This window comes from Trachemys scripta, chromosome 2 (genome assembly GCF_013100865.1).
Source record: "Trachemys scripta elegans isolate TJP31775 chromosome 2, CAS_Tse_1.0, whole genome shotgun sequence".
Classification (NCBI taxonomy): Eukaryota; Metazoa; Chordata; order Testudines; family Emydidae; genus Trachemys; species Trachemys scripta.
This window is the reverse complement of record NC_048299.1, coordinates 29,847,620-29,867,166: the sequence shown is the minus strand read 5'-3', so window position 1 is coordinate 29,867,166 and position 19,547 is coordinate 29,847,620. Positions and strand designations below refer to the sequence as shown.

The 19,547-nt window shown below is 40.2% G+C and overlaps 1 protein-coding gene across 18 annotated transcripts in view; it reads left to right on the top strand.

Moving 5' to 3' along the window:
- The window catches only part of SVIL (supervillin), a 204,768-nt gene that overhangs the window by 103,258 nt on the left and 81,963 nt on the right, over positions 1–19,547 (top strand). For 15 of the 18 annotated variants that reach the window (XM_034760159.1, XM_034760158.1, XM_034760149.1 and 12 more), the window contains exons 1-2: positions 10,218–10,293; positions 13,190–13,256. The exons of 1 other annotated variant lie outside the window; for it this stretch is intronic. In XM_034760159.1, the coding sequence (XP_034616050.1) occupies positions 10,233–10,293; positions 13,190–13,256 (128 nt within the window). In that variant the 5' untranslated portion in view covers positions 10,218–10,232. Of the gene's footprint in view, positions 1–10,217; positions 10,294–13,189; positions 13,257–19,547 lie in introns of those variants that run through there. 2 more of the 18 variants (XM_034760157.1, XM_034760143.1) reach the window with 1 other exon arrangement.

Sequence of the window (19,547 nt, the reverse complement as noted above, 5' to 3'; positions counted from 1 at the left end):
TAAATTGTGCCTTCAGGGTCTTAAAAAATAATACTGACTCAGATGTTGGAAGTGGTCATTTGGGGAATTGCACTTAAACTGTTGGTGTGGGAGGCCTGGTGAAAAAGCCAATTGCAACGTGAGGGGGAGCGCTCACTGCACCATACAAGAAGAGGGAGCATGTGGAGAGACCTCCCTTCTGCTATACCTAGAGTGGGATTTGTACTGCCCTCTACCCTCCCTGATTTTTACCTGTGCTGTAAGCCTAGGGAACTTTCTGCTCTTCTCTCAGAAGCATCACTAGTAAACATAACACAATGGCAGTGTAGCATGTGAAAATTCTGTTGGGAGCTGCATGAAAACTTTTGTGAATAACAGTAGGAGCTATGGGCATCAAAAGCTAAAAAATTACCAAATGATAGTTTTGTTGTGAGTACTCCACTGCAGAACTCTTCTGTACCGTTGTACAACGGAAGTCTCTCGCCACCGAAGAGTATCGAAATTAAAAAGTGTTTCAAATGAATGTTTCTATTTTGCTTTCATCTAGTTCAGGAGAAAATACATGTATTGGACAGTTAGGTTCCTTGCTGTCTAGAACATTGGAAAGTAGCTGTTTGCAACTGATGGAGTGGCCCATTTTTAAGCAAGCAGCAAATGCATTTATTTGGAAACTAATTGACTTTGAAATAGCAAATTGTCCTAAAATGTGTTGAATGAAAAATAATTGCACTTACCATCTGGGGCTTTATGTTCATGTCCGTAAAATAAATTAACAAAGCTGTAAGCTGCTAGTATCATGAAACGGCAAATGCAATATGTTCCAGCCTCTGCAAATGAGATTCGGCATCTTCATAACTTTGCATATAATAGTCTCCTACACAATGGTTCCTATTGCTGTGTTAATATAGTGAAACTTTTTTCCTGCTGTTGACAAGGGATAGCCGAGCACCCTCTGTCAGTTGCTTGCATGCTGTAAGCTTGCAAGGTAAACACTGGATGACCTATAAGCCAGCCAGTCAACTTGCACGTTGCCTTATTAGGTAAGCAGCTGAGAATGGTGTCTGGAGTCAGAATATGCTGGATGGCAGCTAACTTAGTGTTCAGTTTAGAGCTAGATACAGCCCAGATCTGTGCGAGGTGGCCCAGTACTATTGTACGGATAATGCATTGCATTTCAGTTCATTTTTCATAGAAGATAAAACTTCAGTTTGCAGGTGTCGCAAAGGAGGCTAAAGAGGATGTGAAGCTCTTTGTAAAGGCTGTGATTTAGAAAAGGGGGCTTCAGTATCGCTCTTTGCCTGCACAGTGAGCACTTTATGATTATAATATGCATTAGCTCACCACTCTGTCTGATAATCTTGCCAGGGCTTTATGAGATATATTTCTTTGTAGAGCCTGGTTGTGTCAAGTGCTTTGCTGTCTGAATATCCTATTAACAGAGAAACCAGTTTTAGAAAAACGATTTGTGACGTTCTGTTTCTTCAGGTAACATTCTTTTAGCACAGCAGACATGCAGTTTCATTTCCCTTCTCAGAAGACGGTTTACTCGCTGAAAGAGTGAATTTATCCTTTGGTTTTGATATTCCCTCTCTTTCACAGTTTTTCATGTGTTGGATAGCACTGACTGAATCGTTTCACTTACCCATCGCAATGACTGGCTTTCACACTGAGAGAGGCTTTTAAGTAAAATATACGTATATTTGCAAGTGTTATTCCTTACCATTGATATTGAGTGCCCATAGACTCAGCCAAGCATAGTGCAGCCAGGTGCTTCCCTACATCGCTCTGCTAATACAGTTCAATCCGGACCTATAACTTTCTTGCTCCGGCCCGTCAAGAGAAATTTGAAGCCCCAGTACATCATGTTTGCTGAGCCCCTGGCACAATTTACCCCCCCCTTCCTCCCCTCTTGGCAGCCCCACTATTAGTAGCTTGTTCCTCTCTTGAACACACTGGAGACTGTCTAGTATATTTGCAACATGCACTAAAGGGGACTAAGAGGAGCAATCTTGCTTTCAGCCATTCAACCCAGGTCACGACGGCAGCTTCCCCTCTGGTCACTGTGCTGACCAGTTCCCTTTTCATATGTTCTTAATGCATTTTTGCTCAGAACTGCAGAATGTAACGTCAGACTGAAATACACTTGTCACCATGAATGAGCAATAATTTACCAGAACATTTACAATTGGGCTGCCCTAGGGCTGGCGTTCTAGACAGTTATAATAATAATTATAATAATTAATGGAGATATCCCATCTCCTAGAATGGGAAGGGACCTTGAAAGGTCATTGAGTCCAGCCCCCTGCCTTCACTAGCAGGACCAAGTACTGATTTTTGCCCCAGATCCCCAAGTGGCCCCCTCAAGGATTGAACTCGCAACCCTGGGTTTAGCAGGCCAATGCTCAAACCACTGAGCTATCTCTTCCCCTCAAAACTCCTGAGATGTCACCCCCAACAATGTGACAACCCAGAGAAAGGCCAGAATGTTGTGTGAAGCCAGCACTAAGAAAAAATAGCATTTAATGTTAAATATTTTGTTTAAACATTACAGCTTTTTATAGTGTTATAGGCTCCCTTCTGAATTAGTGTCTGCCTCATCTCAAGACTTAGAAATGGCTGTTATATTTCTAGGTAACTAGTCACGGTGTAGCTTGTGAAATGGGTGCAATGCTGCAGTGGTAAACAGAATTGATGTTTTCCTTTAGAAATCAAATCTTTGTTTAAAGGCTTTTTTGCAGCTGGTCTACTCTTCCTTGGGCTTAGACGTATGTTTGGAGAGTACTAATCTTTGCATTAGAATACACTCTTGTATTGTAGAGTCATCTAAGGCCTGGTCCCCACTAAGTCCCCACTTCGGACTAAGGTACGCAAATTCAGCTACGTTAATAACGTAGCTGAATTCGAAGTACCTTAGTCCGAACTTACCGCGGTCCAGACGCGGCAGGAAGGCTCCCCCGTCGATGCCGCGTACTCCTCTCAGCGAGCTGGAGTACCGGTGCCGACTGCGAGCACTTCCGGGATCGATTTATCGCATCTTAACCAGACGCGATAAATCGATCCCAGAACATCGATTGCGTGCCGCCGGACCCTCCGGTAAGTGAAGACAAGGCCTAACTGAGCTCTTTATCCTGGCTTAGCTGTGCAGGGCCATTTTCCAATTGTCTTCCAAGCAGACTGCCCAGAGTTAACAGAATTCCACTCTTGGGGATCATCTTGTATTTGGAAGGAGACTGAAGTGAAATATAAGTATGGGAAGGTGGGGAGGAAATAGTTTCTAGGAAGGAGGTTGGCACTGCCTCGCTGACAAAGCTTGTCAGAATGGCAGGGCATTTGCAAGCAATGCCTCTGAATACTGACTAGACAAGTCCTTGTTCAATCCCAGGGAAAGTAGGGTTGCCTGTTCCTGGAGGATCATCACATGACTTAATCTTTAATTAAAAATTAATCTTTAATTTCTGGAAACTCCAGAACAACCCTAAGAGAAGAGATGCAGTTCACTTCAGAGTTAAGAAAGAGGTGAAGCTTCTTGTTGAGCAAGTAGGGGGAAAACAGATGTTTCTACAATGCCAAGGCTAAATGTGGCAGACCTGCCTGCACAAGCAATTATTTGACAGGAGGCTGAGAGCGTCTGTGAACGTAGCTGTTTAGAGGAGGAGGAGGATTTTGAATTGGAGGTGGGTTTAAATTACTTAACCTGTTTGAACAAAAAAATTAAAAGCCTCTGAAGCACAAGCACTTTATTGTGAACCACATCCAGAAATAGCATTCTGGAATTTCATGGACAAGGCAAAACTCTGGTTCACAAATGCCTCGGGTTTGTATACTGTAACAGGAGAAATGTGTTTTTAATACATTTCAGCCACTGGTGATTTCTCATGTTGATTTGTCTTTAACCTGGTTTTGACTTCATGCTTCCTGAACTACTGATATCCAAAACCGCACAAGATTTTAATTTAAACTTAGGCATGGCTTTATCTCCTATTTTTTTAATTCTTTAATATTATGCATAGCAAAAATTCGAAGTGGGTGTGAAGGTTTTTGGCAAGATTGTTAATTTAATGGATTGCAGTAAATCAGTATTGTAATGAGTTACATGTCGACTTACTTCAAAGATTCTACAAGTCATCTTTGCTTTAAAAGCCTCAGACTTCTGATTAGAGAGACAAGGTAGAGGAAGTAATATCTCTTATTGGACCAACTCCTGCTGTCTCTTTCACCAAGAGAAGTTGGCCCAATAAAAGAATATTACCTCATCCACCTTGTCTCTCGAATATCCTGAGACCATCACACTGCATACAGACTTCTGATTTTCATTCATTCACTCACAAAGGGAATCAAAGATGGTGTCTAGACACTGCAAATTCCTTGCAGTTTGTCCATATCAGCTTTCAGAAGGTTAAGGGGTTCTTGGTATAATAAAATACATAGATTCTGTTAGGACTACACTAAGTATTGACTGCTCTATTAACAAACGGTGCTAAGTTTAAATGAATGAAACCGTACCCAATGTATGTGCAAATCTGTCTATAATGCATATTTCAATGTGTTCATTTTCAAACAGTGATGTACATAATTAAAAAATCAGTTCCAAATATACGGCAGTCTTTGAGAAACTAAACAGGAGATTATTTTCCTGGGGATGCCTAACAGAGAAGGGTCTAGAAAAGATGTACTGTATACTTCTAGAACAAGAGACCTTACACTAGCACAGAAAGGAATGTAATAGGACTTGAATTGATTTTACCGTGTATTGATACAGTTCCTGTGTTTAAAATACTGTTAGAATTATTAACTTAAAATAATTCTTTATGAACTCCAAAGCTGCATTATAGATTCAGGAGCATTTCAGGGTAAGTCTGATTTATTTGGGTCAATTCTGTGTCCTGCTGATACCCACATACACTACAGTAGATCACTGGGTTGGGGAATGGGCTTCTCGGACATGAGCCAGAACTTAAATGGATGCGTAATACTTATTTTTTTAAAAAGTATTGATCTTAAATCATCCTATAGGCTTGATATATAGGCTAATGAATATTGACATGCATTACGTGAATGCTGGAATAAATCCCTCCATGCCTCCATCTTTCTTAAAACTTACTGCTCTTGGAAGCAATTGATAATCTTTTGCAGGAGACTTGTTGAAATTGGTGCCTCTTTCAAGAAATCTCACTTCTTTTGTTCAGTGAGGAAAATGCTTACTGAAACAGTAATGCAAAGAGTATCTAGATTCTTGGGGTGCATACAAAAGTATTGGTTCTTTTTTCCAAGTGAGAATTCATGTGTAAGTATATAGAACAGGTGGATGGGCCATGTCCTTTCAACACATCTGGCATTTTACATCAGATAGCTCGGTACTCAGAGTGCCATTTTACTGACCATAAGAACATAAGACCAGCCATACAGGGTCAGACCAAAGGTTCATCTAGCCCAGGATCCTGTCTTCCGACAGTGGCCAATACCAGATGCCCCAGTGGGAAATGAACAGAACAGGCAATCATCAAGTGATCCATCCCCTGTCGCCCATTCCCAGCTTCTGGCAAACAGAGGCTAGGGACACCATCCCTGCCCATCCTGGTTAATGGCAATTGATGGATCTATCCTCCGTGAATTTATCTAATTCTTTTTTGAACCCTGTTATAGTCTTGGCCTTCACAACATCCTCTGGCAAGGAGTTCCACAGTGTGTTTGACTGTGTGTTGTGTGGAAAAAATACTTCCTTTTGTTTGTTTTAAACCTGCTGCCTATTAATTTTATTTGGTGGCCCCTAGTTCTTGTGTTATGACCATTAACTTTGTTTTTGATTTCTTCACATGTGACCTGTTTTAAACTACCTGACGCAGGTGATGCAATGCAGAGTTCTATTTATCTGAAGACTTGTCCAAAATAGCAATACTAACCAAAGAGCTGTTTTGCGGCATTCAGGAGGCTCAGGGGAGGAGCGAGGACGCAGAGTGCAGCCGCGTTCTTGCTCCTCCCCCCAGCCTCCTGAATGCCGCAAGACTGCTGATTGCTGCAGGCAGGAGGTGGCGGGGGGGAACAGCACAAAGGCGCTGATCCGCGGGATCTGCCGGTGGGCGGGAGACGCTGGGAGGGGAGCATAGGGGAGCTGATGGGGGGGGGGGGGGGCTGCCAGCCTGTTTAATACCTGTATTAAATTGCTTGTTTAAAATTGTTTAAAATGTATATAATGCCTTTTTGTCTGGCAAAAAAAAATTTCCCTGGAATCTAACTTTCCCTATTTACATGAATTCTTATGGGGAAATTGGATTCACTTAACATCGTTTCGCTTAAAGTTGCATTTTTCAGGAACATAACTACAACGTTAGTGAGGAGTTACTGTAATTACGTAATAATTAGGCAGAAACATAGGATTCTGGAACTTATTGCATAACAATAGAAGTGATAAAAGGAAAGCGAAAAGGATTAAACATACTTCCCACTCAAGGGATGATCTCATGTCAGGAGATTTTATCCCGGATTAGAAATCCTGTATAAATTACCTTCACTAAGGAAAATGAGAAGACCACTTGCCAATATATATGGGGGCAGGGAGTGATGAGGTGTATGTGATCTATTTTAAAATCTATTTTATTTAAAAAAACTGTGTGCAGTCTTTCTTGAATATAGTATGGATAATCATTTTCTGTTTAACGTACCACAGGACAAATACTTCAATTTTTTATAACTTTATTTTGGGGGCTGATAGCTGTGTTGTGGTTGTTTTTCTTTCTTTCTTTCTTTCTGGAAACATTAGGAAAAAATGCCAATTTTGTCCTGAATTTGTCGTGATTTTGTTTTGTTTTGTTCTTGTTGCATGTGGCCACAGTCCCCAGAGTCTTGTGATTGTGGCACAATCTAAGATGCCATTTTACAATGTAGCATCTAGCCCTCGTGATTGCAGAGAGAGGTTTGAGAACAAACTCCCAAGAACTAAAACTCAAAATTTTTAATATTTTTAAAAATGTCGTGATTGGGGGTGGGGGTGGGCTGACTCCTGGATAAAGTTGTACTGTAAGTTGAAGGCAGCCTACAAGCAGTCTCAGCTCCAGCTTTGATTACAACACTCCATGTCCCCAAACAAAATGATGACGTTTTGCCGCAGTTCCTGAGGGAAGTTACAGAACAATCTTCAGTTGCCAACAGATCTTTCGTGGGCAGTCTGTTTTTGATTAGCAATGTATGCTTAACCTAATTTTTTCATTAACTGCAATTTTAACTTCCAGCTGTGCTCATATATTAGAGGCATCTGACATTTAAAAATTGGTCTGGGGGATGGGATGGGCAAGGAAAGAACAGCAGATCTATAACATAGCCTTGCTATATCACTGAGATGGACATGCTTCTGCTCTTGATCACTTGATCATTTTAAAGGACAGAATGGCCACCTTGAAATATTTGGAGATCTCCCTCTTCATGGAAACCCCCCCCCCCCCCCCCATTTTTGTTTTTTAATGCCAAATTGATGGGTCTTCTCACGGGACTGGTTTTAGTGTAACAGCAGTCTCATAACTGTGCTGACCCCATGGGCCCTATGAAACTAGGTTTTGCCACAAAGGAGGTCAGGTCAAATTGTGTGTGGGGGGGGAGGGGAGGGTGGACTTGCTCATTATATAGAGGATGGAGAAACTCTTGAAGACTGAAGTATGTGTCCAAATTCCCCCTGTCTCTGCATGGCGCCACACTGCTGTTGTATTTTAATCCTCTGCCTCCAACAGAACTAATTCTGAAGGACCGGAACAGACCCATTATCTGAGTGCCAGTAATGTAGGGTCACAGAATGCTATGTTAGAAGCAGTATTCCGTGCTAAGATCAGGGGGGTGTATTCATGGATATCCTGCACAGAGTAGCACTTGGTGAATAATTCCAGTTTCAGGTGAAGAGAGCTTGATGCTGAGCTCTAGACCAAATGATCATTTGGGAAAAATCAGATATGGATATTCTCTGTTGCAGTTCATCTGTTCCCTCCCCTGACCTTAAGCCCTCCATAGTAATAGTTATCTTTACACCCATGAGCTACCCCCTGCATTCTTGAACTGTCAGCCCTGAACGCTAGGAGAGGAAGTCCTACCCACAGTAGTGTCTGTCATAAGTTCTGCTTTCACAGTGGAATTGGCAGCTGTTCTGGAAACTCAGGCTTATTTACACATCCTATAAGTAGCATTTGAACACCATGAGTAAGAATTCATTTAAAATTACCAAGTTCATAGAGGGGTGTTTGAAGTTATGATGTCCTTCCAAGACTACATATACTTTTTTCTTGCTCATTGAATCTCTATCACAAGCAAGATGATGGCTAAAGTCCCAGAGGAGACTAAGGCTAGGTCTACACTACCGGGGGTCGACCTAAGATACGCAACTTCAGCTGCGTGAATAGCGTAGCTGAAGTTGTGTATTTTAGGTCGACTTACCTGGCTGTGAGGACGGCGGCGAGTCGACCACTGCCGCGCTGCCGTCAACTCCGCTTCCGCCTCTTGCCGCGGTGGATTTCTGGAGTCGACGGCAGAGCGATCAGGGATCGATTTTATCGCGTCTTCACTAGACGCGATGAGTCGATCCCCAATAGATCAATTGCTACCCACCGATCTGGCGGGTAGTGAAGACGTGCCGTTACATAGAAGGTGAGTGAAGGAGTACAAGATGCCTTCATCTTGTAGGGATTAGGCAATTGGGCCCATCACAAAGAAGGTGGGTCCATTTTAGAGATAATGGCCATAACCTCCCTCCCCACCCCACTATCCACCCAAAATTGCAACAAGTAGACCTGGTAACCAGGAGATGTCTGGCTATACTTCTGGAACCCAGATCCTGTCTTCTATATTAAACATGCTACAGGCTGTTTAAAGAAACTGGAAGAAGTAATAGTGTCCCCCGCACCCCGAATTGAGTCAGAAATTACTCATAAACACCAAAGAAAATAAAAGCAAACCACTTCAAACAACCTGGCAGGCATACATACTGCTTCCTGATAAACTGGCTGAAATTAACATTTTATTTTCTTTTGACTGGACCATATGTTTGAACTTAGCTGTCTCCTAACGTTAAATCCAAAATAGCATCTTTCCTATGTTTGTATTGTGGTAGTGTATAGAGATGGATTAGGTCCCCATTGTACTAGACACCATGCAGGTACATAATTTAGCACAGTTCCTGCCCCAAGGAACATACAGTCTAAGTAGACAGTGGCTCTACCCCTGCACACCCATAAACTAACATTTTGTAAGTCTAACATTCCTGACTGCTATTTAGTCTTCCATTGGTATTTAATCATTTAAGTGGTTCGGAGTGGAGGAGGAGGGGGAAGGAGAGTACGAGTTATTCAATAATTGCCTTTGGCTGTTTTGGGTTTGTGTGTGTGAATTTTTGTCTCAGCCATTTTTAACACCTCTTTGGTTGGTTGGTTATTTCATTTTACTCCTGAGATGATCAAACAGGTCTGCTTTGTAAAACAGTTATTGCACCCTTCTGAAGAAGTGCTTCCAGATTTTTAGACTGGAATATAAAGGATCCTGAAATCTCATTATTGAAGTCCACAATGAATCCAAAACCTATAAAATCTAGTTTAAGATAAATGTGGCAGCTATGCTGTACTTATTAGATAAATTGTCTTACAGTTCTGCACCTTCTGTCTCAAATTAAAATAAGTGTCTGGGTATCTGTTCTTAACTCCCCTTCTCCCACCAGTAATTTTGTTCATATGTTACCCATAAATCTTCGCTGCTTAAACATTCCTTTTTGGCCTATCGAATGGGCAAAATGTTAAGCATAATGATATGATTAAACGTCAGTCTTCTGACAGCCCAGTTGCTGTGCTTTACTTTGTGTTTAAGCATTCTTTGCAGTTTATTCTGATTAGAGATAAGAAGGAATTACTCCTCTTGGAGAGAGATTTATTTTCCTGTAAAGAATATTGGGTTTCTGCAGTATCTTCTTGCTAGAATATAATTTGTGATTTGGCTAGAGCTTTGAAGTAGTAATATTATAAAGCTTCCAATCACCATTGTCCAATTTGTTTTAGCATTCATGTGCCTAATTTCTGCTTGTAATCTGATTACTGGGCTTGAGCTGCTCTACTTTGCAGCCTATTGCTATGCATTTACTGTACTCCCTGGGACGCGATAGCCTGACAGCTTCAGTCCTGTGCTATGAAAAATCTCTACACAGTATTGCTTAGACGGGCCTAGGGCTGTGGCTGGTTGAGAATTAGCTCCCATTGTAGTTTCTCATTGCTGAATCCTTTGTTTGTGCAACCATGTTCAGAAATCCTTGGATCTCCAGCTATTTGGGAAATGTTAAATACTCTGAGGAGCAAGGTAAGAGTTCAAAGTGGATAGAGAAGAATGCAATTGATTTCTCCCCCTCCCCCCCCCTTTTTTTTTTAAATGTATATGCATACTATTTGTCCTTACATAGAAGCAGTTGGTACTTTAGTAATTAGTACTCAGTTTGGCATCTAGTCTATTTTATAATTTCCTCAAAGGTCACTTTTCAAAAATCCGATTAGATGGATCTTCTAATTAGCTTAGCTTGCAGTTGAATTAAGGCCTTTAAATGTACTGAGTAACAATGGAATGTCCAGGTTTCCTAAATTAATATTCTAACTGCTTATATTTTAACTGCTTTTGTTTTTAACCACTATTTTGTAGATTGAGTGGAAATATATTGAATAGTTAAACGCACAAGCAAGTTCATAATTTAACACTGAAGTAAACATACTCTGAATTGTAAATACAAATACTTAACATTATTTCTGATAGGATTATAAGTGTGTTTATAATCTTCTTGTCACTGTTGAGGGAACACAATATTGTTACATTTGCAGTGATTTCTCTTTAGCATACTGGACTGTGTATGTTTTTAGGTTAACCATTGAAACAGAGCCACCTTAAAATGATTGTTCTTTGGACCTGTTAAGTTCTCCTGAAAGGAGCCTTTTTTGCCATTCTTTCAATGTTTTTATTAACTAAATTTTACGGTTTAGTAGATTGTGACAGAAAGTTACTTTATTACACTGTAACAAGTCTTCAACATGTGAACGGATCAGGCAAGGGGACCCATAAAATATAGCTGTATACCAGAAACAAGTTTTTGTGGGAGCAGATGAATTTGCCCTATAAAGTGCACAGCAATTTAAAAATGTTAAATGTTGTTAAATGTTTTTCATGGGTAACAGAGTCCGTCATGCCATGAGGGCAGGGGACTGGACTCGATGACCTCTCGAGGTCCTTTCCAGTCCTAGAGTCTATGAATCTATGCCCCTCTGCGAGCCACTGCCCCTTCCCCCTTCTTCAAATTTCAGATGATGAAAGCTCCTCTCTCTCTTTTTTGCTGCGGTGGGGAGGAATTTTTCTGTGGCCTACATGTGGTTTTCGTAGTGGACAGCTGTTTTATACTATTTGGTACAAAGATGGGTTATATACTATCTGAATGGTTATAAATTTTATGCATGCCTGGTTTTGATTAACCAAACTCATACTGTGTTGGTTTTTTTGTGGAGAATTTTTATCTGCTGTGCTTTTACAGTATTATAAATCTGGCCTTTCTAGAAAATGTTTATGGAATATTTTTTTTAAATTATTAGTGTAATGATTAGTAAACCATTCGTAAATCTTTGCTTATAACACTTTGTAGCTGGTCTTACAAAATGTCTCTGCTGTATGATTAATGAGCTTTATTTTCCATGTAGTTAGTTGGAAAGAGAAACAAAATGCCAACAAAAAACAGGAAAGATGATAATGCCTATATAAACTAGAAGGATGCTGTTTACTTGTTAACAAGATTGCTTTAAATATTGAATTGTTTCAGTGTATTCCAGTATTCTAGAAAAAGGTCATTGGTTTACATATTTTCTAGCCTTTTTATAATCTTATTTAAATGGTCTCCATTTAAATCTATGTATCTCTGAGGCGTGGGAAGAGAGAATGAGCGAGCAAATTTTTAAAGGTTGTACAGACATAAGACCCGTTGACAATGTAGCTCTTGGTAACCAGCTACATTAAACCTAATTACACCATTATTCTACCAGTATCCCTTGGTTACATCATAGGTTCCATCAAGATTATAAATAGCTGTGTCGGGTACTGGTTATAAACCTGTTGTCCCTCAACATGGTTACAACACAGTACCATCTCAGTGTAGATGGCACATACCAGCTTTTAACCATGTCCTTGAATTATGTTAAAGTGTTGGTCATGTATCAGTCTACATTGCAAGATGCAACAATCCCTCAGTTATGTTAAGGAACACCCATTCTGTATCTTGGTCCCCTGAGACAACTCACTTCAGTGCAGATGGGACCGAAGGCTGTTTCCCCACTAGGAGCAAATCATGGTAGCTTCATCTGTGTTTAAATAGCTGCTAGCTGGTTTCTAGCACAACTTCCCTGATAGGCTTGTTTCTCAGTCCCCTAACCTTACTGCACTATTGACTGCTTACCTCCCTAGTGCATAGTATGGTTCTTCTATATTAGGGGTTCTGTGCTAGAACCCTGCCCGCTATAAATGTTTAAATGGGATTGTATCTAACACACCTTTACACCCACGGTGAACAAGACCCAAGGATGGAAATGACTAAACATATTTCCAGTTTATTCAGGAAGATTTGGTTTTTGCCAGATACTAGGGGAACCTTTACTAATGTTTGTCACTGACATCAGAATATATTGCTCCACCAAACATTTACTTAGGTATGTCTGACTTTTGCAGTGAATGTGCAGTTTTTATAATAATGCTAGGGTCCAACCCATGTTTGTTACAATATGTTTTTGAAACCCTTTTCCTCCTCAAAGTACTTTATAAACCTTAAACTCAAGTCTCCCCTGTTAAGCAGGTAAATAGGTCCATTCTACAATCAGGGAAACTGAGGCAAAGAGCTTGAGTAACTTTCCCAAGGTCACAGAGGAAGATGCAGCCAGAGTCAGGGTTAGAATTTAGTAGTTCCTGGCTCAGTCTCCTGTGTTTAAACCACTTGAACCACATATATTTAGTTGTCACAAAGAATATTAAAAACTTATTGGCACATATGATCTCTGTACTTTTTCTCAAGACTTTAAGTTGGCACCATTTTAGGCATGCAGCTGTACATATTCATTCAACTATAGAATCTAAGACACTACCATTTTCAACATCAAAGAGTTGAGATAATGATACAGCCATTTAAATGTTAAATATTAATACATGGCCTCTTTACTGTGCTTTTCTTCTCTCATAGATTTTGACAAAGAGAATTCAGTCAGATTTAAAACCTCAAAACTACTCCAAAGAAGGAGAGCATTAAGGTAAAACATTGTAAAATTTCTTTTGTCTGTCCAGTTCTTGATAGTAAGATAATAACCTGTAATAACCATTTGAATCTGTAGTGCTTCTTATGTTTTTGAAAATTATTCTTTGCCCTGTAACAACTTGACAAAAAGCTATGTATCTGAACTGGGTATTCAAAGCTCTAAATGCCTGTTAGTTAGGTGTTTTGGAGTAACTTATTTAAGCATTTGCTCAACAGGACTCTACTACACCAAGTACCTCTTTTTTTTTTTTTTTTTTTTTTTTTTTTTTTGGCTTGGCTCTTTCTCTCCACCTTTATTGTTCCATGCCTCCTCATTCTTTGTGCATTGTAGAGAAAAAGGGGAAAGGGAATAGGAAGACCTTAAAGTGGGCGACATAGGAGAACTCAAAATGAACACCTTAGAGAAGAGGGACTTAACTGTGACATCAAAATCTTTCCCTATCAAAGAGCAAGTGGAGGAAATGATGTAAGGAGAGAATGAGAAACAAGAACCATATGCCCAATTTGTAGGGTGGCAAACCTATTTTATGATGGTGTATTTCTGTTGTAATATTAAATCCCGAAGAAAAATATCGCATAGTAGATGGGAGGAAGCAATGGCTGAACACTGTTGCCGATGGGATTTCAGTCAAATTGCTGTTTGCTTCTGGATATGTAACTAGGTTAATGGAGCAGCTAATTCAAACGTTACATGCTACAGTGGCAGGTAAAGTTTTCAAATGTTAATCTCTGTTGTCTAAAAACAATTGCCTGCCCAAAAATTGTCAGAGGAGAGCGGTACAGCTAGTTTGATTATTAAATTCTCTTCTTATGCAGCACAAAAAAGTGATTGCATTTAAAGGAATAAACTAAAATATGGAGACTAGGAAATGCTACCAGACACATTTGACACGATTCGTGTGGATTCCTGAAGATTATTATTTTATTAAACTTTTCACTGGGGAAAATACTCCAACAATTTTTATCATGTCTGGAAATAGACAGGAGCTTGTGGCACCCCATGATCTTGATCAGGCTTCATGAAATATAATTACAAGACATCTTCCAGTCAAGGACGTTGGATGCATTTCTTTTCTCTGAATCCTGTGCAGAATCCAGATCTAACAGTGGATTTGTTAAGGAGAAAATAGTAGAGAAGGTGATAAAATGCATTTTTCTGGCTGAAATTGAAAAAGTTAAGAAAGGCAAAACGCAAAAATCCTGAGTGTGTGCCATAAATCATTTTAATACTAAAAACTGAAGTGTTTAACAGTAAAGTACACCAACACGAAAGTTTGTAGTGCAGCTGCCCAGAATCAGCACCTAATCAGATTGTTACTTTTTTAGCTTTTTAAGCTTTTGGAATGGGGAATGAATATTGCTAGAATGTGGGAGTAGGGGGAGGGAATTTAAAGATGTCTTTTAAATACTAGATTACGTATAAATCAAGAGACCACAGATTATCTGACCCAACAGAAGCAGCTGCAACAGCTCTTCCAGCAGAAAATAACTAAAGGAGCAAAGAAGGGAATCTCTAAATGTTTTCCCCATCTACAAAAAGAGAAAATCAGTGAGAAATAAATGAGTTGTCAGCATCTTATTAAAACCTTTGCATCTCATGACCTGTAGTACTGAAACCATAGTTCTTAGTTACCATGATCTCACTAATTTGAGTTCAATTGAGCTTGCAAATAAACATTTGTATTTAAAGTTGTTATAAGGGGGGGATTTGTCCCACTGTAGTAGGGGAATTTCTGTATGTATGCAGTTCACCAGCTGAACCAAGCAACGAAAGGATCTCAGTCCCTCCCCGACTCACTTCATCCGGTACCTGCCCACCTCGACTTTCCCTCCCAGCCATGCATGAGCAGGACTCACACTATGCAGAGAGGACTGAGCTCAGGGGTTCCTTCACGTTTACCTCAGTCTCTCTATGGGCAAGATTGCCAACGTAGTTCAAAAATAAGGGACTGTTTTCTTAGCACCCTCACCCCATCTCCTGATATTATTGTTAAGAATTAATAACCAGTACTCACCTACATTCCTTAGGACGATTTCTTGCTGTTTTTGCAGCACTCAGCAACTCCCAATTTTGCTGTACGGAGATGAAGAAATAAGGGACTGTTGGCAACCCTAAACTCTGCGCAGGGATGAGGGTGCCCCCACTCCAGGATACTCCTAACTCCCTTGTTACCCTTTTAACCCATAATCACTGCCATTCACTTAAACACATATACAGTTTATTTACACCACACTGTTTCTTTGGCGATTAAAGAACACCCTGGAAGCACTGTGAGGAGATGGCTTGGGTAAGGGTCAAGCAGTCTCTAACATGCAATAAATTTTACAGTAACAACAAATTTACGAGTCCGGCAAAGTCTTCCTGGACCTGGATGCGCTCCTGTGAGGCTGCTGGTGTGGCACTGCCCCAGGATTGGCCTCTGTGACAGAACCCGTTCTGCCCTCCTGTCAGGCCACGTCCCCCTCTGGCACTTGATGCCCTCCATCTCTTCCTAAACCAGCACTCATGACTCTGCTGCCTGAGCAGGAGACCTGCCCCAGTGTGCTCTCTCTCCAATCTGCTGCTGCTCTTTCCCCAGCTGTGTTCTGAGCCCTATCTTATCTTATCTATCTATCATTCTGCCCTGGCAGCCCCAGCTCACGCTGAGGAAGACCGAGGGTTCTTGACTCCCTCATTGACCTCCCCCCTGCCCCACGCTGATCCGATTGGTGTGGAGCGCTGGCCTCCCCCATTAGCCCTGGGGACTGTCAATTTCAGGATCCCGAGTCCTCTTTGGCCATTTTCCTTTCTCCTGGAATTGGGAAAGGGGCAACCAAAAATCCCCCCACAGATTTCAGTCAGAGGTCCCTCACGTAGTGATAAGTCGTAAATGCATCTCTACTTTTTCAGGACTACTGTATTTCTTTATGCCACATTCTTTGGATAAATTGTATTGTTTTTAAAGAGCAATATCTTCCTTTTTGCCTTTTACTATTAGTATAGACCTGCTGTCTGGGTAAAGCAGTAAGGGGCATTGATTTGATTAAGTAAATGTTTTTGAACTAGTCAGATGGCAGCATGATGAATAAGGGACACATGTTCCCAGAGCTCCCTCGGCAACTTACTACTAAACCTGCCTCAAAATTCTTTATGTGAGCTGAAGCTACCTAACTGGCATGCTGCCACACCAGCTTACAGCACACATGGTCCTATGTAGAAGATTTTTAAAACAACAACAAAAAACTTCAGGCCTTGAGACAGGGGCTGAGGAAAAGCAGAAAACCCACAGAAGATATAGTGTCCAGTATAGGCAAGGGCTTACACCCCTTGAGTCAAAGGGGGATGTAAGCACATGCTTAATTGAAATGTGCTTTAATGCTTTCCTGTGTCAGGAGTCTATATAGAACTAAACTCAAAGTATTATCTTATTTCACATGCACTATGGCAACATAATCAGTGTTGTCAATGATACTACTAGCCCTATGGCCGTGACTCTCAACCTTTCTAGACTACTGTATCCCTTTCAGGAGTGTGATTTGTCTTGTGTACCCCAAGTTACACCTCACTTAACAACTACTTGCTTACAAAATCAGATGTAAAAATACAAAAGTGTCACAGCACACTATTACTGAAATATTGCTTATTTTCTCATTTTTGCCATATGATTATAAAATAAATCAATTGGAATATAAATATTGTACTTACATTTCTGTATATGGTCTACAGTGTAGAGCAGTATAAACAAGTCATTGTCTATATGAAATTTTAGTTTGTACTGACTTTGCTAGTGTTTTTATATAGCCTGTTCTAAAACTAGGCTAATACCTAGATGAGTTGATGTACCCCCTGGAAGACTCTGTGTACCCCCAGGGGTACGTGTACTCCTGGTTGAGAATCACTGACCTAGGGATTCAAAAGTCATGAGTCAGGCTGACACCCAAAGATTAGTTTAAGTGAACAGATTTTTTAAATAACTAATTTTGAGTTTATTTACCTTTATGAATTTTGAGCCAATATTGTTCACGTTTTCAAGGTTTTCCCCACAATCATGAGGGCTATGAACTTTTTAAATGAAAGCTGGGATTCTCTTGTAATCAAACAATGCTAGGAACTGTGGCTTAAAGAAAATGGCACATCATGAGACTCACAATAAAATCAGGAGAGTTTGTCTACACTGGATACATGGAAATATGCAGTGAGCTTTTCTTAGCTTCTGGCAGCCTAAAATGAAAGCCAGACTTACCCCATTTGCTGATGGCCACAGTATGTTTTTTGAGGCATTAAATTGTTTTACTTCATGCTGAGGTACAGATTTCTGTTATCAACGAGATAATGGGAATCTGAGCATTCAACTTGCTATTAGCTTTCATTAGCAATTAATGCAACTTGTCCAGCCAGCACATTTCATCCTCACTTGTAGGGCAACCCCTTGTGCCTAGCTGTGGCATTGTGGGAGACTTTGCCTCTCGTGCACACATCTCATGATCACTTCGTTGGCCCAGGAATGGCCAGGCCCAGCCCCGGCATCTTCTCCTGACTTTCTTCTCCGAGTCTTCTGAGGCTCGGCCATGTGCAATGTAATTAAGCCAACCTAAACCACAGTGTACTGCAAGATCTTCTGTCGACCCAGCTGCCACTTCTCAGAGAGGTGGAGTTAGTACAGTGATGGAAGAACCCCCTCCATCACTGTAAGTGCCTATGTTACAGCTGTGCTGCTGTAGCGTTTCTAGTGTAGACATACCCTGATTCTCTCAATAGACCTTCCTAACTTAACATAAGGGATCTCAGTGCCAACTGAAGATGTCTAGATGGTATAACACCTTTATTTTACATAAAAATGTCAAATAATGCTAAACATCTGTATTTCAAGAAATATTTTTCTCACGTAAGTGGACAATCGAGCCTTTTTAAATTTTTTAAAGAAGAAAAGATGCTGGATGGCCTGTGTTCTAAAAGCCATGTTAGATCTATAGATGTATGCGTGTGTATCTCATAAATGTCATATTAATTGTACCAAAGGTGTTCTGTTTAGAATGTGTCATATAGTACCGAAAAGATAAATATAACCTACCACATTGTATGAAATGTTAACATTAAAGTTATTTATAAGGAGTGGTTTTACCAAGACAGTTTCAGATATAAATTAAGGCTGTCAAGCAATTAAAAAAAATTAATCTTGATTAATCGTGCGATTAAAAAAAATGTAATTGTGATTAATTGCAGTTAAATAATAGAATAAATAGAATACCATTTATTTAGATATTTTTGGATGTTTTCAACATTTTCAGATATATTGATATCAATTACAGCACAGTATACAAAGTATACAGTGCTCACTTTATTTCTGATTACAAATACTTGCACTATAAAAAAGAAATAGTATTTTTCAATTCACCTAATAAAAGTACTGTAGTGCAGTCTCTTTATCATGCAAGTTGAACTTACAAATGTAGAATTATGTACCAAAAAAACCTGCGTTCAAAAATAAAACAATGCAAAACTTTAGAGCCTATAAGTCCACTCAGTTCTACTTCTTGGTCAGCCGATCGCTCAAACAAGTTTGTTTACAATTGCAAGAGATAATGCTGCCCACTTTTTGTTCACAATGTCACTTGAAAGTGAGAACAGGTGTTCGTGGCACCATTATAGCCAGCGTCTCAAGGTATTTACATGCCAGATAGGATGACCAGATATCCCAATATCTCCTTAAATTTGGGGCTTTTTCTTATATAGGTGCCTATTACCCCCCACCCCATCTCGATTTTTTCACACTTGCTGTCTGGTCACCCTAATGCCAGATGCACTAAAGATTCATGTGTCCCTTCATGCTTCAACCACCATTCCAGAGGATATACATCCATGCTGATGATGGGTTCTGCTCGATAACAATCTAAAGCAGTGTGGACCGATGCATGTTCATTTTCATCATCTGAGTCAGAGGCCAGCAGCAGAAGGTCGATTTTCTTTTTTGGTGGTTCAGGTTCTGTAGTTTCCACATTGGAGTGTTGCACTTTTAAGACTTCTGAAAGCATGCTCCAGATTTTGGAAGGCACTTCAGATTCTTAAACCTTGGGTTGAGTGCTGTAACTGTCTTTAAAAATCTCACATTGGTATCTTCTTTGCATTTTGTCAAATCTGCAGTGAAAGTGTTCTTAAAATGAACATGTGCTGAGTCCTCATCCGAGATGACTGCAACATGAAATATATGGCAGAATGCAGGTAAAATAGAGCCGGAGACATACAATTCTTCCCCAAGGAGTTCAGTCACAAATTTAATTAACATATTAGTTTTTTTAACCAGCGTCA